Source organism: Anopheles darlingi, chromosome 2, assembly GCF_943734745.1.
Source record: "Anopheles darlingi chromosome 2, idAnoDarlMG_H_01, whole genome shotgun sequence".
Classification (NCBI taxonomy): Eukaryota; Metazoa; Arthropoda; class Insecta; order Diptera; family Culicidae; genus Anopheles; species Anopheles darlingi.
In genome coordinates this window covers 7,463,641-7,487,044 of record NC_064874.1, presented here as the reverse complement: position 1 = coordinate 7,487,044, position 23,404 = coordinate 7,463,641, and the positions used below count along the sequence as shown (strand labels likewise).

The window sequence follows — 23,404 nt, the reverse complement described above, 5'->3', positions numbered from 1 at the left end:
CACGAAACCAAACATTCGAAAACCCAAACATCAGGAGGACGGCTTTTTCTTATGACGGTGACTGTAGGTGTGCGAGAAAGGGGTTTTGATCTGCTCTCCACTCTCACTCACCTGCGGCAGCATGTGTCCACCCGGCGCCTCCATGCTGTCGATCATGGATGGATCTCGCGATGGAGAGGGTGCGAACTGAGAGCGAGCGAGCGAGCGAGCGACTTTTTACAGTGGTATGCTGTCCGTTTATACCAGTTGAGGTCAGTTTTTGAGTGGCACTCCTCGCGTCAAGATGATGCTGTTGTCGTTGGTGAAGGTGCTTCTCCGGTCGCCTACCGCCGGACGGTAGTGTGTGCTCGTCGTTGTTGTGTTGTTGATCGCCCGCTCACAGTGCCCTGCCGGCGAGGTGCATCCTCAAGTGTTTGACGAGACGATCGTCAGTTGTCGGTGCTTGGAGTCGGTGGAAAACCGATCCGCTACCTGGTTGGTTACTGCTATACTGTGATCTGTGCTGTGAGGAATCGTTGTATTAAAGAAGGTGCAATTGGAAGTGGCTAGAGAGATGCTTTATACGCCACAGGTGTCATCGCGTAACGAAAGTGAAACGACGGTCGCTATAACTCGTCGATTGCGACCAAGTGATCGTGTGACGTGTGATCCTTTGAGGTGATCCGGAATAATCCGGGGCCCAGGAATGAGGGGGGTGTCGTGAGTGAGGAACGAGAATTAAATTTAGATTCGCCCAAGGTGATTTTGAAGGCGATCACCGGCGAACGAGACTAATCGCCTTCAAATCCCTTTTGGTCGATCATCACGACGACGACGACGTCGCCGGGAGGGTACCAACGTGCGTGCAGTGTACACAAAGCGAACGACCAAAACATGCTAACAGCAGAGGCGCAAAATCCCCCTGAGATCCGGGATTCATAACCGGGAATTCAAAACAAACTCCTTCTATTTCTCCCTATACACCATTGTGGCAAACGCGTCACATCCGCCCAACTTGTAACAGTCCTCGGATCTTCGGAACGAGTTCGGCAATCAGTAAATAACGAGAATAGTGGGAAGGCGAAGAAGATCGTAAGATCGCAACAAGCCGCAAGATCGCGACCGATTCTCCCCCAAAAATCCGCATCCCATCCGGCAAGCCGCAAGTTCAAGATGTACTTCTTACGCTTTTGCCAACGGCAACCGGCGCCGGGTGGTGGCGCCTACGCAAAGTTCTACGAAGGTTAGTGGGCGCAGTGCGAACGCTTTTGAGTGTTGTGACCGCCACCTACCATTGCCATTTCATGCTGCCATTACCGCTGCTGCTGCTTTAGTGAGGATGCAAAGTTAATACGCAATATAATCACGGAGCCAAAGAGAGCAAACAGCTTGTGTCGTGCGCCGCAACAGCGCCGTCTCCCGGGAGGGTGCTTTAGCTGCTGCTACTTTTGAACGCATTAACCTTCAAGCGCTTCTTTGATACGCGAGATATTCGGTAATGTTCCAAGCGCCCTTCTAGTCTCGGCCAAGTTCGTGATCACCAGGGCAGGCGGACCTATTTGTGGAGAACTTCAACATGAGGTTGTTTCTGCTAGGTTGACAGTCATTTCAAACATTCTCGTTCAAACCTGTTTGATAAAAGCGAGGTGGAACAGTTTGTATTTACATAAATAACCCCACGGGAAGATATACAGAATTATCTTTAAAATCCTGCTCATGCGAAGTGTCAGTTCCACAACTGTAGGCAAGAAAGACATTGGAATTCCCCGTAACACTTGTCTCTTGAACATTGACTCATAGGAAGCAGCTCTTTCTTAAAGAGTTCAGAGCACATTCCATATGGTTGAAGATCTTTCTTAGAAAAGATTATTCCATCTTCTCTCTTTCTATCCCTACAGTCACCTGGGAACTCATCTGAATCATCGTTTTCTAGTGAGAATGTCACTTGAACTGCAGCTTTTGTGTTCAGGGGATAAAATATGATCCTTCTGTTAGTTCAGGGTATCCAATGGTCCCAAGATGTCTACCGTCACCACAGAGATGGCGTGGCAATAGGACGTGTTCACTGTTTATGAAAAAAACGGAAATATCTGTTTACAAGACGTCAGTCTTGAATGCATTTCGGCGTTTTTAAACAACATCTCGCGAGCTATCGAAATCGTAATTTTGAAATCAATTTGACGGACCAGCATCATCATCATCAACAAGAACTGTGTTTGTGAAGATGTGTGTGTGTTCAGAGCGTGTCTTCGCTTTCCGTTGCAATTTTCGCAATACGGAACCAGACGTAAACAAACCATCTTCTGTGACCGTGCGCGCACGCGCAGCGATGTATTAACAGCTGACCTTTTCGGCACTCAGAACCTTCAGACCGTGGTGTGGGATCTGTTTTCATTCCAAAACCACCACCCCCTTGCAACGATTGCACACAGTAATTAGAGAATTACCACCAATTACGGGGCGCCGGCCTTGGCCAATCTATAGCGGTCTCGCCTTCCACTTGCGCTCGCGGACGGTCGTCTTTTTCGAGGATCTAGGCGCTTCTACCAAACGCCATAGTGCTCTTGTCCAGATCGCAAGATCCGGTCCATGTGCCGGAAACGGTGAAGGAAATGAGAGGCATTCGAAGGAAGGGGAGGGGGGGTAGCTTTGCGCTGAAATGAAATAAATGTAGAGCGTCCACTTTGAACGCGCTGGCGGCTTCAACGTGCTAGAGCTGGTGTGAACAGCGAGAAGTCTCTAAAGTCACACTTGAAAAGGGATTGTCTTCATGTTGAAGGGAAATGGAGTTCCTCAACATCTCTCTGCCAACAGATTCGACGTGAAATAAATGCACAGGGAGAGAGAGAACGAAACACGGGAAGCAGTGGGAAATGGTGGGGCATAGTTTAAGGTTATGTTTACCCTTCCAGAGTGGATCCGAGAAAAGAGCTGTTTGAAGCTCGTGGTCCATAATTATGAACCACCACCATCCCCTTCGTCTCAACGTCTGACTGCCCGTGACCGCGCGCCGTGCCGGTCACTAATATTTCGAGGTGTTGTTTTGATTCTGCTCGCACCAGCATCTGCTGCGGTGCGTTCTTCACCTTTAGCACTCGCCATCTTCTGCTCGAGCAAGGGCATCCCCGGGGCAGCCAGTGGTGGTGCTCCAGTTCCGGGGCAGGCCTCGCTGAAGGCCAATCGAACGCGAGAGCCGGCTGTGGTGCAGATTGTTGGCTCGATTAATTAAGCTAGTTAAGCGACCAGAAAGGCCGACCGCTCGCTCGTCGGCTCGTCGACGAGTCCGCGGAAGGGAGGGATGCTGTGTGAAGGTTAGGTCGCACGATTTGCCATTTTTTCCGCGAGCAAACGATGGCTGCATGTGTTTCGTGCTGTTGTCTTTGTTCTCTACCCCCTGAAGACGCAGATCTGACGTGGGATTTTGGATTTGGAAGATCGAGTAAACATTAATCGACATTAATCGGTTGGTAAACAGTCGCTCGATCGACTTCGGATGGACATCGGTGAGAGATGGTTAGTGTAAACACCAAGTTTGGTTCCCTTACAATCGAGGATATGAAGTTGGTATGAATTGTGCAACCGGATAGCGCATTGACGTGGTGGCAATACTCGTCTAATCTATTTTAAAGCCTTAATTCCTTGAACCACCTCAATATTTGATCACCACCTCAATATTGGTCTTATCTCGATAACAGCTGTTGACATCACAAAAAAAAACACGAGCTATCTGTCTCGTCATGCTCTGGAAGTATCTGCCTAATACCTTTGGTAAGCCGGGGAACCATCTCAGCAAAACCCTAACCTAGATCACTATCATTTCGTGTAGTAATTGGGCCTTTAAACCCCTCTCCCCGCCGGGCTCTCTCCCGCCGGGCACCAGATTCACTGTCGCCAAATGCTCTGGCGTTCCGTCGACCTCGTCGTCGGATTCCGCCCAGGTCGCGAATCCGCCGCAAAACTGGGTCAATCCCTCGGTGTCGGTGTACGTACGCGCACGGTGCAAGAAGAAGAAAGCCCGCGGAAACCTTCGAACTTATGGCGGGGGCACGCGCCTCGTTCGCCATGGTTCGCTTGGGCTTTGAACTCTTCACCACACAACGCGGCATGGAGTGACTCTCGAGATATGGTGGCAGCCGAGAGAAGAGAGGCCACGACGTTCCCGTTTTCACTCGCGTTAAGGCGTACCTAGAGTTTGGTTGTGTTGTTGGGTGTGCCAGCAGCACTAGTAATTGCACAGGAATGCCCAACTGGCACACACGCTGGTTGTAGCAGGGTATGCGAACCTCTTCCTTCTTCTTCCCACTATGAGGCCGGTATCCGCGAGTTGATGCCAGTTCGTTTCACGCGGCACGTAGCACGTCGTCACGTCTCAATTTTCTTGGATACCCTTGCCTTGAATCTGCCGTTGTATTTGTACCAGCAAACGGGCAGCTATAGTTGCTACTGTTCGCGGTCTCGGCTCTCCCCCCGACCAAAGATCGGACTCCTGGTGTGATCTGAAATGAGTTCTACTGTTGCTTTCCCCTCTGTTCACGTGCCCCGGTCGCTGGGCCCGGTCGGTCGATGCGCTGCGCGACACCAATGGTGGAACAAATCAATAAAATCGTTCAGTTTGGCATCGCCGCCGCAACGAAAGGGCTGTGTTCTCCTTGGCAATGGGGAAATCAAACGGACAATTTTCACAAAATTGGAACTCTGCAGCAACGCTACAGGGGGAGCTGAGATGGGGGAGGCACTACTGTCACAAGCCGTCGACCGCGTACGATACACGTTTCGTTGCTGGTGATGATGATGATGCACCTGTCTGTTACTCGATTCTTGCCGGTCCCATGGTTGGAAGATTTGAGGTTATGAGCGTGCTGATGCGACAGTAAGAGCAGAGATGTGCCTGGCATACGGCGATAACTGTGCGAAACTAATTAACCTTTCGTCACGCTGTCGTTATCCCCCCGCTGGTTGCTTGTGACGAAACGGCTTCGAGAGATCGAGAACGGACTGCATAGACAGGTTGCAGCTGCAAAAGTCGGCAGGTGTCCTCATGGACCCCCACACCACACCGTGCAAGCCCACGGTGTTCTGTGTGATTGCTTACTTGTCAAATGATGGATGAGGCTTTTCCTGGTTCTAGCGTTTTGAGCTGTATACGCGGAAAGGAATTTCTTTCTTTTGGCCGAGCGGAAGCCGGTCGTCCGCATTGGGATCTCTTGCTGGGTATCTCATTATCGACCAGATGGCGGCCGCCAAGAGGGGAGACCGTCACAAAGAGGTAGCTTGCTCAGTGGCTTGTCTCAGTAGACCACGACGAGAGGACGCCGCGCAATAATTCGTCTACCGTAAACGTCCATATTCCCAGAAGACTGTATTCAGGGGTTGAAATTATCGTATTCGCAAAGCCAGGGGTGCAATTTCCGCTCCGCACACCGATCGTCATAATTTGAACCGCTCGCCAAATTATGGTATCCATAATCCGTATAATCAATCTACCCGTACAGTGCGAATGCGTGCGGTTCAGTTCCTCACCGGTTCAGGATCACATCGGTCTATTAACATCGCTTCGATTCGATCCGCACGTTCTGGCGTGTGCTCTCATTATTGATCGCCGCGAACCCACCGGAACGGCCGGAAACGCGATGACCTTTACCGAGTTAGTGCTGCTGCTGTGCTGTGCTCTTTACGATGTACACGTACGCGTGTCTGTGTCTGTGGTGGCCGTCCAACAGGTTTTCGCTTCCACAACAACCGGCTTAGACGACTGGCGGGGCCGGGGTCCAAGAACAGACCGACCGGGAACTTACAGAAGACCGAAATCGGTCAGAACAAGTTGGCAAGTTTCGGGGAACATTTTGTGTGGCGCTTCTCGTGGGTTGATATGGTCCGAAGCTGCTACGGTGTTCCGAATTATGGACCATGTTCGCCAACCGTGCGTTGGACACGACGGTGGTGGGAGGAGATTGAGAAGTCGAACGATATATATATATATTTGAGGACGGAATTTATTGCTCCGCTACGTACGGTGTTTCTCAGGCCGCCCTAGAGAACCGATCCGCAACATCCGCCGCAATTGGATGCGCAAAGTAACTGTGTTCCAATGTGTTTCTCAGAAGCTAAAGTTGATGAAGCCAGTTGACAATAGTCACCTCCCTCGGCAGTTTATGGCAGAGCGAAATCGGAGCGAAAATCAAGTGAATTGCTTTATAATTTTATTACAAGCTTTTGGGAGTCCCGGTTTGTGCGTCCGTCCTGCCCGTCCTGCGGCTGCCGACACGCAAAACCTCCGGTGGCGAAACTGACGGAACGGAGGAGAATAACGTTTTGCTTGAAGAAGAAGATATGGTTGATCTGGTTTATGGTGCTTTTGCACTCCCGGAAAACATCTGGCAGCACGTGTGAATCCAACAACAGGGACGACCAATTAAATGTTCCGTCACTTGGCGGCTGGCGGCCGCTCTAGTGAAGGAAACTTCGACATGCGTCACGGGCCACCGGCTCATCTTGCGCTTCGTGCGTTTTGTTTGTACGGTCGTTGGTGACGTAAGGCGACGCCAAACGTCAATTTCCCAACCAAAAACCAAAACCGCCCCAGCACGGATCCGCTCCAGCTCGCTGCCCCTCATGGTGATGGACATGAGTGTAATGTGTGTGTCGCTCTCCTCTCGCTCATCACGAATGAGCAAAATGTGGTTAAACGGCGCTCCAATCGTATGGAGCTGAGTGTTGTGTGATACTCAATGTTGGATTAGCTCATCGCCGGGCGTCACCGTGGCGGACGTTAATGGAACTCGTTTAACTCCAAATCCGTCAAGCCGCGCGCACAGTCGCGCGCTCTCTCTCTCTCTCTCTCTCTCTCTCTCTCTCCAATTCAACTAAACCCCCGATGACAACATCCATATCGCCTTATTATCGATTTGTTATTGTTTTTTGGGGTTTCGACTGTTTTTTTTTTTTGCAATCCAAGTCGTTCCCCCTGATACACCTTCTTGTTCAAGTCCAGGTTAGTGGGGCTGAACGAAAGGCGATGTGAGGCAACGATCACCGTGCGTCTAGTGGGGTGGTGGTGTCTCAGTGGAAATCATCGTCATAGTCGCAGTTGTAGACTCGTCGCGTCATTAATTTTCCGCTCGAGTGAAGCAGCGAACTGTGAAAGATGAGCTCGTTTCCATGAGTCTCGGTCGGTGTCAGTTGATGGAGAGAAGTCGGAGGGTTAAAACATACACACATATACACATGCACACTTTAATTCGTTCCCCGGGTATTCTGTGAAGTGTTTACGCAAATAGCCACCCGAGGCGTCGTTGGAACAGAGCAGAGAATTTCTTAAACCAACCGATGACTAAGAACGTCTGAATCTCCTTCGGGGCCTCTGGGAGCTACTCTACAAAATTACGCCGCTAATACTGAGCGGCACTGTACTTTGGGGGACATAAAATCGGAACACGTTGCTCTCCCGTGGCATTGGGATGGTGATGATTGGTTAGTGTCAGAACCACGCTCCTGATTTATGGACTTCAAACGACCAAAACTTTTGCGCCATAAAGCTCATGCTCATGAGTATGTGCGCGATATGACGGCGGGAATGTGGTAGCTGAGGAATTGATTTCTTCCGTAACAGTTCGTTTCTAGGTCGATATACTTCTCTCGATGATGGATTAGCCGCACCGTACCCCCCGCCCTATGCTCTCTGGCTGTAGGAATCGGGCAATGTATCATCATCTTTTGGTTAATTTAAATTCCGCGTGGGACTTAATGGTCGGTCCCGTGCCCGTACACAGGGAGAGGGAGTCGTCTAGGGCGCCCAACACATATGGAGCTGCTGCAGCACGTCGGCGAATGACGCCGAGATCATCTCTCGGCACTTCGTTTAATGCCTTTTAGGGAAACTGCCGCCGACTGCCGACAACTAATAGCTTAGTCGGCGCACGTGAGCGCACACATAGGTTTCTTCCACATCTATAATTTGAAATCGCACGCCACTGGGTGTCGCCGTCGTCTCCGTGCCGCTGAGTCGCTGCTGCTGAGTCATACTCCCCCCTTCCATGGTCTTCTCAGTCTCGATTCTCCCCCGGTTTGACGATGAAACCTTGGCCCCCACCGGTGCAGCCAGCAAGCAGCACCATCGGCAAAGGGTATAAAGCTCAAGGTACCGTCGACGACACATTGCTTTGTTTGGTAGATTTCCCATGCCGATAGACCTGGCGTCCGGCGTCCAGTGTCTGGCGAATCGGACGCAAAATGTTGGCGAAAATTAAATGCGGATCTTGGAACTCTTTAAAAACGGTTCAGTCCTCAGTCCTTCTGTGAATTCTGTTTCTCTTCCTCGTTGCCGATGAGTCATGGTTGTTGTAAAGTCCGGTTAATACCTTCCAGGCCTGACCCCCTGGCCTAACCGTTTGTCGCTTCACTAATTGCTGTTAACATCATCGACACACACTCACCACACTCATGCTCATATGCTGTCACCGTCGCAGAACCTTCACTCTCCTGAACGACAACGTCGGTGACGACGACGGCGACGGCGACGACTACGACGGTTCCTCCATAAATTGTATGTTTTAGTGTCGCACCGGTGCTCACTTTATTACGCTTTCCTGGCCCTCCTGCTAGCATGTTTTGTGTGCTTAACTCGAATGCTGTCTGTTCGCCACCGGGTATTACCTGCTGTGTTGTGTTGTCGCTCGGCGTCGGAGTCGGAGTGTGTTACTGCATGGCGCCCACCCGCCCGCCCCGTGCGGGGAGGAAGGCTAATCTGAAACCATTCTCATCTCGATATGTACCAGTAGGAGCCGCGCTAAACAAGGTGTTTAACAACAATAATACAAGTGACTAGCGTTTGTGTGTGTGTGTGCTTGTGTGTAGGATAGTGGTAATGAGCGACGACAACTTCGACAACCTGGCTCTCGAGCGCTAGCTGGATTCTGCTTAGTGTTGCCTTCGACGATGCCAACGGGCGGTGGGGAGCGTACGACGCCGCAAGTACAAGCGCCGCTTTGACACTTTGCGATTGTCGTACAACGATCGGCAAAGGTTAAGGGCAAGGTGGTGTGCCTGTGTGGGTCCAAGGGCGACCTAAAGAAAAGTAGCAGCCAAGTGCCGTGCGTTCAACGTGCTAATAATGAGCAGAGAAAGGTGTCATTAGAGGGTACATCTGTGGAAGGGATGCGTGCGGCGGGAGTGTGTCAGTAAACGCCCAGAGACACAGAGAGAGAGATTCCAAGAACCACCGGATGGTGGTGGTTCAACTCGGTCGGTGTAGCAAGAGTTCGTAGAACGTAACCGAGCCCCCGGACGAGGATAATACTAATCATTAGCACCATCACCCGAGCGTCCCAAAGTGTCAAATACTCAATAAACGTCAACGTCCCGGACCGACCGAACTGTCATTAGCTTCTGCTACAAGTGCATACCACAAGGGACGGGGGAGGGATTGGGTGGTGTCATCATTAGCAGTTCATCATGACATCCATCCGCTTTATTAGCTCGCATCCACTCAATTGACATCGCTTAACGTGCATGTGTGTGTGTGTGTGTTCGTTCTGTGTACGTAGGATTGTGCAGATGTTTGATTAATTTCTCGGTTGTAGACGTAGACTCCCAGCAGGAGGATCCGTTATAGACTATCTACCTCACGGTTTGCCCCTCGCCGAGAGAGATAATAATGGTGACAACGATCAAAATCACGGGCGATGGTGTGTTTATCCAGTCGAACGGTAGTAGTGGAGCGGGTGGCGCCGGTGCAAGGGGTAGACATGCAGCAAATGGCGTCCAGGGTAGTACAGCAATCGGTGATGCAGCACTACCGAATGGTGCCCGAAATGGACGCCATCAGAATGGCTCGCTCGATGTGGTAGACAGTGTTGCTGGCGGTGGTGGTGGTGGTGGTGGTACCCTGACGGTGACTCCTAGTTCAACACCGGAACCGCTGGCCGGTGATACGAACAACAATCATAAGGGTTACCGGAACTTTAACCACTTCCATCGTCGCTACCAGTCGGATGAGGGACCCGGATTCATCGGTGAGACCACGGAGTTGAAGAACGGCGGAAGTGCCGAAGGCGTCGGCGTCGGCGTTGGAGGTCCCACGATGCCGGTCGCCGGTGGCGGTGGTGAAAGTGACGACGCGTCCGGTGGCGATGCCAACCGGAAGCGGGACAAGTTCACGATTTCCTTTCTCAACACGCACCGCTCGCAGAACTCGGTCGCTGGTAGTGGTGGTGGTAGCCATGGCAAGAGCATGCTGAACCACAAGTTCATCGTGTACAACAGCAAAAAACCAAAGACCTCGACGATGCTGCATCAGCAGTACTATCGGCAGAACGGTGGTGGTGGTGGTGGTGGTGGTGGCTCCCCCCTGCCGTCACCACCTTACCAGAGTCACTACCAACAGTATCTGTACAATCGGTTACGCCCTTCGCTCTCGACCTCGGTGCTGACTTCGCCTTCACTGATCAACGGGACGGCAAGTGCTAGCAGTAGTGGTGGTGGTGGAGTACCGACCACAGCACACCAGTCCAGTGTGCTGTCGAGGATCGAGCAGACATCGCAACAGCGGGAACATGAGCAGCAGCAGCTCTACCAGAACGGGCTGTTCCATCAGCAGCATCGTGCCCTGCTCGGTACCCCACCAGCAGCCGTGCCCGGTTGGGCCAAGTCTACCTCTTGTCTGGTGACGAGCAGCACATCGGCCATCACCACGGCATACCGGGCCTCTCCGTTGCTGACTCTGTCGGCCTCGCGCAACTCACCCCAACCGATCGTGGCTTCCACCAACCCCGGTGAGGTGGGTTCCTCACCGATGTCATCGATTTCATCCGCTTCCTCATCGTTCTCGTCATCCTCAAACTCGCTGCCGTCGAGTTCACCGCCCGGTTCCGGGCCAGGTTCATCGTCCAACTCACCACCGCCACCTGAAGAGGTACCGGTAGCACCGCCTACTAAGGTGGTGTCACCGTCGTCAACCTTCGCCACAACAGCAACAACAACAACCGACGCGTCTCCATCTCCATCGACTTCGACGTCACCGACATCGCCATCTGCTCCGTCAACTGCGAATCTTGGTCAGTAGGTCTCCTGGGAAGTCTGGGGATCGCATCGCTCAGGGAGCGTGCGGCCCTGCAATGTTTTCTAGATTTTCTCTCTCCAGGCCCATACACACATATAAATCTACACTCACCAATGCTTATTTCTCGCGATGACTCTCTGACACTTTTTTAAAAAAAAATAATTTACGATCATCATTTCCACGGGATTTAGGCTTTCAGGTGTTGTTGCCGCTGCGTTATACGACGTACTTTCATTAGAAATTCTGATGAAGCGGTGCGTTGTTCTCCTCGGCAGTATGAATGCAACACACTTTTCGTTTTACGACGCACCTGCATGACCTGCCTGACTGCCTGCCTGACTGCCTGCCTGTCCTCTGCCTCTTACCTAACCGCATATGTTCAGTAGCTTCTGTCCACTAATACCTTATACTGGCCTAGGAGGTGGTACGGCTACGGTAGGCACATTGTTTTGAACACCGCGTTGTGTGTCTCGCTTGGCCATAACCTTTTTGCGTCTTCTTCTCCGGAACACAACCCAAAAAGTGCAGCCAGCCATGTGGTGGGCCAGGTTATGAGCGATGGATGGATTAAAGACACTGTGGCTATCATGGGTGGTCAGTAGCAGTAGCAGTAGCAGTAGTAGAAACACCAGCCGAAGCAGCAGTTTTGCCCCAGTTAAGCTGTTGCATTTGCTCACGTTCCTATTCCCACCGTGGTGAGATGCGCGTGCCACAAAACAATAGAACAAACAGCGCGTTCGCCACACCGTCCTCGCGCGTCTCTGCCGGAACTTTCACATTCCGTCTCCCCGAGTCACGTCTAGAAAAGGCGATTCTTGGTTTTATTATCTGAGACCGAGCGGTTTTTAGGGGTTCCTACAGGAGTGGACGTCCAGAAGTTTCGACGTAGCAGAAGTTGATTGGCTATTCTATGACACCGTCGTGGTTCAAGGTCCATGTCGTTTGCGTATCCCACAAAAGTCTTGTGGGAACAGCGTTCTGTACTGTGTGACACCTTGATGGGGCCATAATTTACGGTCAACGTCAAGCGTCTTGGCTTAGTCTTCTGTCCAACGGCCCCGGGTGAGGTTCCTTTATTGATAGCAAAATGGATCCTTGTTCGTGTCATTTCATTGGCCACCTTCTTTTATGATAAGTCTCGTGGTGCGCTCATCTTCAGCCGTGAAATCCAGCGAAATTTTCGAACGTTGTGCTTGGCTCTCTACCATATTGGGCCCCAAACGAGCCCGTAATGTCCAATTCATCGCAGCACATTCATTGCAAAGCGACACAATAGCATTCATTCTTTTCTCGCCGCTCTTCACAATCAATAAACTCGTTGGATCCCCTTTCCGTCCTTTCGGCATGAATTGATAAGAGCGAATGTACTCCTTGGCAGAACCACAAATTGGAACCGGTTTCCGGCATACTCCGAGTATAGACCGGTCTGGTATAGGACACCACGATTTATGACGGTAACGGTTGCCGATCGTGCCAGAAAAGCGTGTCATCTTCGCAACTGTGCAACCCACAGACCCACGACGGAGAAAAAAGCTACAATTCAGCGAATCCAAGACCGACCCACGCTGTGAATTTTGTGCCTTTGGTTTACTCCCTCTCCATGACGTCAGTGCGTAATGATTTCTTGGAGTTCATCTCCTTCATCTCACACATTGAATTGGCATCGGTGTTCCCTTTTGCGTGACGTGCCCGGTGGCCTACTATCGAGTGAATGAAGTGCTCGTGTGTGTGTGCGTGGTACACGTGTCTTTGGCGGTGCGCTACCGCATCATCTGTGTGCTAATCTGGACAAGTCCAGACACTAACGCCAGCAGCCTCGCGGAAGTACAATTAGCATAGGAAAACATAGCATCGCACACCGGGACAATTAGTTAAATTAAAGTGGAAATTCAACCCGGACATCATCGCCATCATCATCACCATCATCTGCAAGGTTTTTCTTTTCATCCGTGCGGTGCGGTGGGTGGGTGGGTGGGTGGGGGTCAATTATCTACCGTACACGGTGTCGGACAGTCATCAAGAGAGCGCATTTCAAGCTTTCCACGATGGGTGGGGTTGTTGGATTGATTTTTCCTCCATCTGGATTGCCCCACGGGTAGAGCCCGGGGTGGAAGGAGGGACTGGGACTTTCCATCGATTGTGGCGCTCGCCCGAGACCCTTTTGGGTGGCCACTGCGCTTGGGGCATACGTTGGGTTATGAGGTTACAATTTGGTGTTTGGAATAATTACTCGCGACGCGCGTAGCGCGCCAGTGGCAGGGTAGGGGATGATCAATTCGAAAGGGTCGAAAAGTGCCAACTTTCACTCATCAAATATTAAGTCCCTTAGGGGCCGCTGACGGTGCACTATCCAACGCCAAATGGCGTAATGTTCGCGGAGCATAAAGTTGTTGTTATGCTGTGTTGGCCACCATTTACTCGACGTCTCTTTTTCCCATTCCGATTTCCACCCATTATGTGTATGCATTAATTTGTAGCATTTTTAGACAATAACAATTTATTTAAAGAGAGTGACTGGTGTAATTTTATCAAAGGTGTAGTATCTATTGGAAACTGCACCATTTTGTTATCAAATGGTTTATTGGATGTTGGGTTGGATGGATGTGCTGATAGTAATAGCTTGTGCGGCTTGTATGGAGTAGTAAAGACAAAAGGCATCGTTTTTGTTATAGAACTCAAGCAACCGTAAACCGCCTGAAAAGTTTGAGTTTCCATAGTCTTGGTCTCAACTTATCGTAGAATAGCGCGAGTCAATGAGTATCCAAGGAAGGATTTCAGGGTTGGTATCATAATTTCATGACGCCATGTCGGCAATGATTAGGTCAAATTTCGTAAGCTTTTGCCGAAAATAGCTTGACGCTGAAGTCATCCCATCCATCATCCGGCGGCATCATCCTCACTAGTAGCTCTTCGCGTTTGCCTCGACTCTGCTGCATTTAAATCTTTTGCCACTTCTGCGCTGCTTCTTCTGCGTAGCCTGCGACCGCGCCTTCTCGTTGACTGACTGACTAACTGACTGGTGGCTCACCCCTTTCGGGCACGATTTGCAATGCAAAGCAGCAGTAGTGTGTTGGACTTTGCGCCACTAGACATCGGTTTCTCAAGCACAGAAGACGAAGACGAAGGGGAGGATAAGGCTGGCCTGTCGCCCGGCCGGCCCTTGGCTTCTCCGTTGCGTTGCGTTGCGTTGCGCGGACTGCCGCATAATTTTGGGTAAATGTTTTGAATGCCAACGCGCTCTTCCTTCCTTCGTCTGCGTTGCACAGGGCAGCCACAGAAAGAATGCTGATGCTGCTGGCCCGTTGCTGCTGGCCCGTTGCTGCTGGCCCGTTGCTGCTGCTGTTGTTGTTGTTGTAATTGCTGATGAGATCTGTCTTCCTGCGCGAAGCCGGGGATCACTCATCCGCATCACGAGAAGCATCTCAACGGAGAGAAGGGTTTCTTTCGTCGGGCTGCCCTGGGCTAGTTGACTCAGGAGCTCGCTTGGCACCTACCATTCGCTCCCCTGACACGGCGCTGATTGCCAGATGTTTTATGTTGACGATCGTCAGCCATCGTCGAGACATGCAACCCGGTGTGCCTCGGTCGGTTGCAGTTGCTTTGTTTCGTTTCCCCCTTTTTTTTTTATCCCTCGACCACTGATTTATTGCTATTTTTAACCGAAATCATCGCATTCTGTTGGCATTATTTTCACAATCGGCTACTGGCTGTGTTAGATCCGGTCAGATGCTGGCTTGAAGGAACCGACCACTCACCCTCAAGCAGCAGCCACTGAAGGAAGCTTTCTGTCATGCTGGGATGACGATTGAGGGTTTTTTTTTATGTTCCGTTTTTTCGCTTCCGTAACACGCACGCAGCAGGCAGCGGAAGAGGAGAGTCACTATTTTAAGCTGGCCGATGGATCGAAGGGTTGTAAAACGGGGAAAACCCCTGCCCAAAAGAGTCTCTGTTGGAGGACACTTTGTCGTTTTTGTCACTTCTTACTATGGGACCCAGAGCTGGGACCGAAACGAAATGTTTTATTTATTGCCAAAGGAAGAGGTGGTCATAAATTTTATGCTCGCTGCATAACGAGAAGTGAGACCGTAGCTCACCGAGATCATCTGTGCTGTTGTTGGATGGAGTTTTTCGAAAGGTTCTTAAAGTGAATAAAGCACTTTAATTGGAACCAGAGAACTGATTGACGAGTGCGCTGCAATCGTGCCAAAGATCGATCGAGGTGAGCGAGGTGCTTGCGCGCATTTCATGGCCATCTTACCAAGCTCGATTGTCATGCGTGCGTGAAATTCCTTCTCACAAGTCGATCACATTCTTCTGGGGCGCGTTTCGTTTCACGTGTTTTGCTTCATTTCGTTTCGTTTCGATGTACTAATACACTGCTACTGTGTAATCTGGGTCCCGTGTTTTGATGTAGTTGCTGCTACGATCGCGATGTCTGATTCCCAAACGTTTCCTTTTCCAACACCTTTTTTGCCCTTCGAAGTTCGGAGTACAACGCCCATGTACACGCTGCTCAATGGCTCGTGTCTGGCCCAGATCCGTTGCGCTGTGCGTTGCGTTGCGTTGCGTTTCCACTTCCTTGTCATGCTCGCGATCACTAGGCGGTGTACATGGCAGGGCGGGGCACGATCGCACCGCCGTCTCCTCTAGCCGTGTGCCAATGATCTGCACACAGCAACACACTACATCATCTGTACGTTCGGCCGTGGTTTGATTTTGAATGTACGTACCATAGGGAATCGGATGGTAAATGCGCGCATTTTTCGGGGCTCGATGAGTTTGGAATGGAAGGTCACGCACCGTGTTCGAGTGTACACTCACACGCACACACACACTCCAGTTGGCAAAAGGGCTACTCGTCACGCTTCTGCTAGCATCGAAAGTGAAGTAGGCGATGTCGTGGTATGGGCATGTTTGGGCGCGCCAACAAGACTGAAAACACCGTCGAGGGGGTCCTAGTTTGTAAACTCAACTTGTTGTTAACTCGAAGACTTCTGTGGAGCCTTCATACCTTCCAGTTGAACTTACTGGTGCGTCTTAATGCGAACCAAAACAACGCCACTGCAGCCACTTGGGATGGAATGTTTTGAGACATTTTTCTTCCATATTTTCCTAACGAAATCGAACGTCAATCAACTCCTTCTCTCAAAACCTTCGATAAAGCGTCTGGAAATACATTTCACTTGTGGCGAGAAAACGTGACGATCGATTTCTCACGAGTTTTATGAACTAAAGCGCCACCACCGGCAACATCGAGGCGCGCGCCCGGGTCATAAAACATAATCCAGCCTTCTTTCCTTCTTCTCTTGCATTAAAATAGTTCACCTCCCCCCCAGCCGTCCTCCCCTAGGCCTCATAAATCGTTGTTGCTCACCTCTCGAACCGAGGAAAAATCGAAAGGAAACCCCCGTTCGGTTTGGTTGCGTTTGACATGCTGTTGTGGAGCGTATGCTGCTGCTCAACAAACCGATCTGGTTTCGCCAGAGCATACCGCACTAACGCTACAACGCGTTAGGTCTCCAGTCATGATTATTATGTGAACGTCAGGTCAGCATCAGCTGCTGATGCTGCGGTGGTCGCTGCTGCTGCTGCAGTAGAATGTTTCCGGTGGTTGGGTTTGACCGCGTTTGACGGGTTGAAATGTTTAGATTTATGTTTAGACTTTGAGGTAGAGTTTTGTTGCCATCGTCTGGAAGCGGCCTGACATGGAAGGAAACGAATCAAAACTAAAAACCAAAAAACGAAAAAAAAAACCATCCCCACAGTAAACCGGAGATTTGGTGCCGTGTATGGCCAGCAAAAGATGCCAGACTGCGATTGGTAGTGCGGTGGTTCTGAGGTGAATGGGTTTGTGCGCACGGTATTTGGTTAATTTCGGAATTTGAATGCAGCAGAACCGTTTTTTAATGGCCAGTTTGAAGTTGTCAAACACCCGTCAGAAGCCCCGTTTTGCATTTGCTTTTTGACATGACTACTTTTATGCTTCCTCTTCCTTGTGCGGTTGGTAGCGTTCCTGTCGCGCGTCGTCTGTATGCTTGGCCTTTGTGTCATTTGCGTGTATTTTTACACCGACAGACCGCGGTTTGCATCGTCATCTGCTGCGTGCCAATTGTGCTGCGAAAGTTTGCATTATGCATTCCCGCATATATGATTAACCGCTTAACCTATAAGTGACATTTCGTGGACTTCTTCGGGCATCGACATTCACGATGGTGCCCCCCCAAATTTATGATCAAAAATAGACCCCTTTTCTGGCATGCTTCTGCTTGTAATCACTATCTCTGCAAATGAAGCCTCGACTGATTTGTCTTCCAGTCGCACCCAAAATTCATCATCGACCGGTTCGCCGGTTTGCCTCCAGCACTCGGCGTACGCGTCGTTCGCAACCTGTTTCCTTGCCGGTATCGGCGGGATCGTAAACTATAATGTGTCTCTCCTGACAGGCTGTACAACCGGCGGTACGTACAGCACGTAACGCACGTTGTAATGCGAGCATCGCTTCGTGGCGTTCCGGGGGGTGGGAGAGGAAAAGTGCGGGAACGGGAAGGGGGGCGGGAGCTAGTTGACATTTTCAGATCACGCTCGCCACGATACGTTTTCCCTGCGAAATTTACGTAACATCGACACGCGGGCGGGCACAATATCGTGTACGAAATGGTTTGTTCCAGTTCGCGTAGATAAATGAATGTTTCTTCTGTTTTGGGTCTGCTTTGGGTCGTGGACCGAACTGCTGGTACGCTAAGGAACAACAGAAATTACGGCGTGGACAACGTTGCTGTGCTCTCTATATATGTCCATGCACTGCTTTTCGGACGTGATTTACGAAGTCCGAAAACCGAATGCTGCGTCGCTTGAAACGTCGTCTCGCCTTTCGCATTCTTCATACACATAATTGGAATTCATCATTTCGTTACTAAATGAAGCTTAATAATCGGGCGCTATGCTCCTTAGTTTCGGTCTGTTTCTCCTCTGGTTGTTTTCTGTTGGTAAAACAGGCTTGTTAATTTGCAAAATGCCGCTCCATTCGATGGCGCATCGACTCGACATTTTCCACGCACCATTGCGGAATGCAAATAAGTGCCGTGCTGTTGACGTTTTAGGCGTCGTTTGTTACACGGCACCGTGCGGCACCACGTAAAAAGGAAGCCACAGCCTGCTACAGGACAGCCGGCAGGCCGGGCAGACTCGGGCCTCGAGCTGTGTTGGTTTTTCGTCAACTTTCTCCACGCTGTACTGCTAGAGGCATTTGCATTGCTTCTTCTTTTTCAGCGGCAGAAGCAGCCAGTAGACAGCAGACTTCCGTCGTGTCGTGGTCTCGGATGTGATCGATCTCGGTGTGTGCCATCCGTTTTCACCATCCTCCGGGTACGACGCGAGGCCTTTGATGTGCTGCGAACGGCAGGATCGTAAACAATTATTACCTTTATTTTGCGGGTGGGGATGGTGTTGAGTAAATTTTTAAAACATGCCTTCGCCAACACACACACACAGCCATTCAATCACTTCACTTTCATACGCCTTAATTCGGAGCTCGCCAATCACGCGATTTTCCTCGAGCGGTTCCAAGCTAATTATGACACCGCGATCGTAGCGAGCCTACAATGTTTGGAAATCATAAAAATTATCGAAATCCGATTGCCGAGACCGCGGCACGTGATCGATCGATCGATTGATCGTCGGTGTGCTCGATGGAGCTGCTGCTGCTGCTGCTGCTGCTGCTGCAGCAGCACATTGACGCATGCCTTTTCAACACCTTCTCCGGGCAATTTCTCGCTAATGCATACATCCGGCTAATGCCATTTCGTCGTTTGCATGTTGATACAATTTTGTCTAACCACGCTTTTCCTTTTCTCTCTCTCTCTCTCTCCCTCTCTCTCTCTCTCTCTCTCTTTTAGGTAAGTTCCAAAAGAGGGGTATATCGTCTTATCGTGTGTCTTCTGCTGATTGGCCGGCGTAAGTTCAGAAATCACTTGAATCGTCAGAGAAATTTGGTTACAACCACGAACACCATGCCACACCCGGGCTTTTGGTCAAACAGTTCCGATCAATCAAACCGCGATCGACGTCATGATCACAAGAGTTTCGAAGTTTTTTTTTTGGGAGGGAGCTTCGCCACCTGCCGTTTGCTGATGAGCTAATGATGATGCTTTCCTCTGATCGGGGTGAGAGTTGGCCTTCTCGCGTGGTGACCAGACCGGGCTGAAGGAAAGTGATAAAGACCCGTGAAAGTGAACAAAAAAACACTTCGAGACAAACACGGATTGAGAATCGCACGGAACCGGTAGCTTTTTGGTGGTGGTTGCGGCTAAATCTTTGCTCTTTGCTGTGGCTTATCGGTGCTGAGCATAATTATGTGCATATACCACATGGCCGACGCGTGGTGGCCAGTGTTTGGTTGCGTGAAGTTCAGAGAAAGTCCAAAATGAAGATGGATTTTTTTTGTGTGGGAAGATTGGCAGCTCGCTGGGTAGCAAACTGCTCCGGATGTTTTCGACGTGGAATATCGATCTCGCAGTCAGGATGTTCAGGAATCGAAGTCGTCGATTCCTGCTTATGGCCAAGAGTTGTCTGAGGAAACTAATTCAAGATAATGGCAGACGACAACGCAGTCCGTAAAGTCTTCTTAATATTTCCAGAGTGATGTTGGTATTGTGGTAGATGTTTGACAAACAGACCGTCGTATTACGCAACTATGACTAACATGTCGAGAACCCGTCCGTTTCTTGAAGCAGATGTCGCTAGCTCAGTGTGAGTCATTCGCATCTTTAAGACCATAAAAATGATGCCGGTTCCTTAAGATTGTTTTATCACCGAATACACCCGGTGGCTAGAAACCACCCTCTACTATCACCGGACGCACACGGTGAGTCATCGCATCGGTTGTGACCTTAAACTTGGTGTGGCGGCTATTGTCGGTTCACGGTCTTCCGAGCAGTTCCGATACCCCTTGTTTCCGCCTTCTAAAATCCAAACCAACGAAGAGGCTCCCGATGGTCCCGTAACGGGCTAATGGACGCGTCACTTCCTTATTCAGTGACGTGAGGGTTGTTTCGATACAAAAAAAAAAATGCTCAAGACACGATCCGCCCTTTCCAGAGCGCATCGGCGTCCTTCGGCTCATCGAACGACCGTTTTGTGGTCCTCTCCGAGAGCTTCTTCAGCTGTGAGCTTCCCAAAGAATGTGCTGCGGGTGGTGGTGGTGGTGGTGCATGTGCATGTGCATACGCGATGAGCATATGTGCCCTTGTGCTGTGTCGTGCCCTCTGGCTCTCAGGGTCTAGTCAACCGAATCGGGGGAATCCTCGTTCTGCGGTCGTGCCTCGAAGGGCACCCCCTTTGGACATAGTTTTATGCGACCGGGTTTTATGCCGTTGCTGCTGCTGCTGCTGCTGCTGCTGTTGTTTTGTTTCGGCGACACCCTGGCCTGACTGACGGTGAGGGTTTCAATGTCGAACCGTGGTGCCAAGGTGTCACTTGCGAAGCAGCACAACACCGACTGGTGGTACGTGCTCCTCATGCTCCCGGTTGTCATCGCGCTGCCCGAGTGTCATGGCGCCGGCATGACTCACGGCGATAAACATGCGGAAGAGTTTGTTGATCGAAACGAAGCGAAACGATGCCTCGGACTGCTTTCAGCGAGAAAACGCTTGCTTGTTTTTTATAACTTTTAATGGGGGACCAGTTTATGAAATGAATAATAACGAACTGATAAACAAGATTCTTCTTTATCGCGACGCGATTAGGTTTAATTAGTTTAACGCTAACGAGAACGCTGCACCGCCAAAAAAACGTCGCACAAACATCAATTTCGAAAGACTATTGTTCGGAAAGAGAAACTTCCTTTCGAAAATGTCGCGCTCATCAAATAGCAAACCTGTTGCCCCATCGAGTTTGTGGAATTAGAATATGAAAGGAGGAGCGCTGGGGCGCTTTTCCATTTCAATTTCCCTAATGGCGCAATGTCGGTGAAAGACTCGCCAAACGTTTCGAGCATCGCATCAACAATTGTAAATCCCCTCCCCCCTCCCCGTCAAGACTATTTGCATAATGGCGACAGGAGGGCCTCGTAACAATAAATGTGACAAAAAAAAAAAAACCCCAACCGCATCCACTCCATTTCAACGATCGATCGAACGATGGTTCGTTAAGTTGCGAACGACCCGCTTGGTTTTGGTTCACGCCATTTTCTTTGGCTCACCGTTTTCACCGTTCCGTCATGGTCATGTCACTTTTAGGTTCCTTCTGCCTCATTGAACTCAACTGAACGATTGGAGAGACGAACGCGATTGGGTGTGTTCTAGTTTCCACGCACTTTTCCTTGGACGGACCAAACCAGAAAGACGCAGTTGTGGAAGTGACGACGAAAATGTCTTACGCAGAAGACAGCTTCCATCTGAGGAACGAAATAATTTTGAACATTTGGCACCGTGGCACGTGATGTAAGACTCTAATTTGATCGCGTGCTTTATTCGTGTTCGTTACGCGAATTAGCGCCCGGTCGGTGGACCGTTTCACAGCTTCCAGGGAAGGCTTTTCCCGTCTGGCACGATGACACACATTTTTTTTATTTTGGAAAAGTTTTCATGCCTGCTTCCGGTGCGGACATTCCGTTTTCAGCATGGAAATTAATTATGGATGTGATACAGTGAAAGAATCCAATCCCAATTCTCGCTCTTTCTCTTACTCTTCCTCTCCTCCATTCTCTTGGCCTTTGTTTTGTCTGAAAAAACGGTTGGCAGCGAAATGGAATTAAATTTGAACGAAGTTCTCGCTTCGGAGAGGCTTCCGGGCCAGCCCGGGGACTTGTGTACGTGTCTGTTGGTCACGGTGTTGTGTTATGTTTGGCTGCATGTCGTCTCCCTTGGTTTGCATTTCAAATGTTATTCTAATTTGAGAGCAATTTGTGGAACGCCGCCAGTGTTTCAGTTCGCCAGAGTGAGCTCTAGCGTATAAATCGTACCTCGGCTGTTGAGGATGGCGGAATGTGAATCTTCAAACTCTTGCAGCACCGCGTAATGATACATTCACATTACAACTGTTACTTCGCGTTCAGGAAAGGTGAAGTGATCCAGGAACGTCATCTAAATCATATCATAGATATCGCTCGGTACCGTCCGTTACAACTATAACAAGACGACCGAAAATGTCGTGCCCAAAGTCGTGCAGCAATCGTTCAACAAGCAGCATCTCATTACATCCCTTCCAATACGATACGCTCCCCTTCGTAGCGGGATCCTAGGACACTTCTTCGAAGCTCTGGAACTGTCTGGAATGTTGTGTGTATTTTGAGATGTCGTGCCATTTTGGAGTTGAGCTGAGGTTCATCAGTACGGGAGATCAGTGACTCAGTGATGTCTTCATTGGCCATGACGAGAGGGCAGCACGAATTTGCTCCCGCAAAGCCACTCGCATCCCCGCCTTTCACCACGTTGCGCCACAGTCCCGGTCAAAGGCCAACGCCATTCGCCGCAGCCGCGATGCGCGATTGCAGGAGCTGAGCTTGTTATGCTCATCTGCCATCAGCGGCCTGCTGGCTTCTTAAGCAGTCGGCTGTCCCTAGTCCTCGTCGACCGGTAAATTAAGCAAAACAAATTTACGATGCAATTGGTCTGTGGAGGCTCTGTGCTGCCAGAAGCGCATGAAACGAATCGTCTCGTCAACAACGAAATTGTTTTTTCTCACACACACCCCCCGAAGGAAAGGTGTTGTTCGCCAACGTTGGTCTGGGCACGGGAAAGGGGTCTGGATTTCGGTTCCACAAATAACGCGAACTTTTCTTCCAATGGGAAAGGTCACGGAAACGTTCAAACTGAGGTACGTGTGGTTTGATAAAAATGTCAATGGAAAATGAGAGATCGTCGTCATGATCATCGTCGTTCGCGGGGGGTTTTATTGTTTTATGCGCCACACTCCGAACATAAACTAACTCTTTCTTCTGGGAAACTCAACCAACAGTACACGGAAGGAACCGGCCACCGAATTGGAAGGGCACACTGTGGCGTGTAGCAATTGTAAACCGCCCTTTTTGGTGGCACTTTCATGGAGGGGCGCGCTTCCCTTTGACACGATACACACCTGTGGTGGTGCGCAATGTGGGTCAAAACTTTCTTTCCAGCTACATAAACAACAACGGCGATCGTAAAATGCAGTGCGACTGACGAGCAGACGGTTGATGTTAAAGTAATGTTTTAGAAAAAGCAGCAGAGCAGAAGCTTGATAAAATACGTTAATATATGGAAACGAAATGTGGCGCAGCCCCCGCGGGCATTATAGCAAAGGTTACACGGGCGATCATCGAGGGGATAATTGTTATGAAATTGCCCATCGCTGCCACGCTCCGGTGCGTCGTTCGGACGATTTATGGAGTCA

At 50.2% G+C, this 23,404-nt stretch overlaps 2 protein-coding genes across 4 annotated transcripts in view; both read left to right on the top strand.

Moving 5' to 3' along the window:
• The window catches only part of LOC125951134 (uncharacterized protein CG45076-like), a 271,537-nt gene that overhangs the window by 30,176 nt on the left and 217,957 nt on the right, over positions 1–23,404 (top strand). The gene's annotated exons all lie outside the window — the stretch shown is intronic.
• LOC125951098 (mucin-5AC) overlaps positions 258–23,404 on the top strand; it is a 48,865-nt gene continuing 25,718 nt past the window's right edge. Inside the window, exons 1-2 of one of the 3 annotated variants that reach the window (XM_049679660.1) lie at positions 258–474; positions 9,558–11,030. In XM_049679660.1, coding sequence (XP_049535617.1) covers positions 9,632–11,030 — 1,399 coding nt within the window. In that variant the 5' untranslated portion in view covers positions 258–474; positions 9,558–9,631. Of the gene's footprint in view, positions 1,223–9,452; positions 11,031–23,404 lie in introns of all 3 variants that reach the window. The other 2 variants (XM_049679659.1, XM_049679658.1) reach the window with 2 other exon arrangements.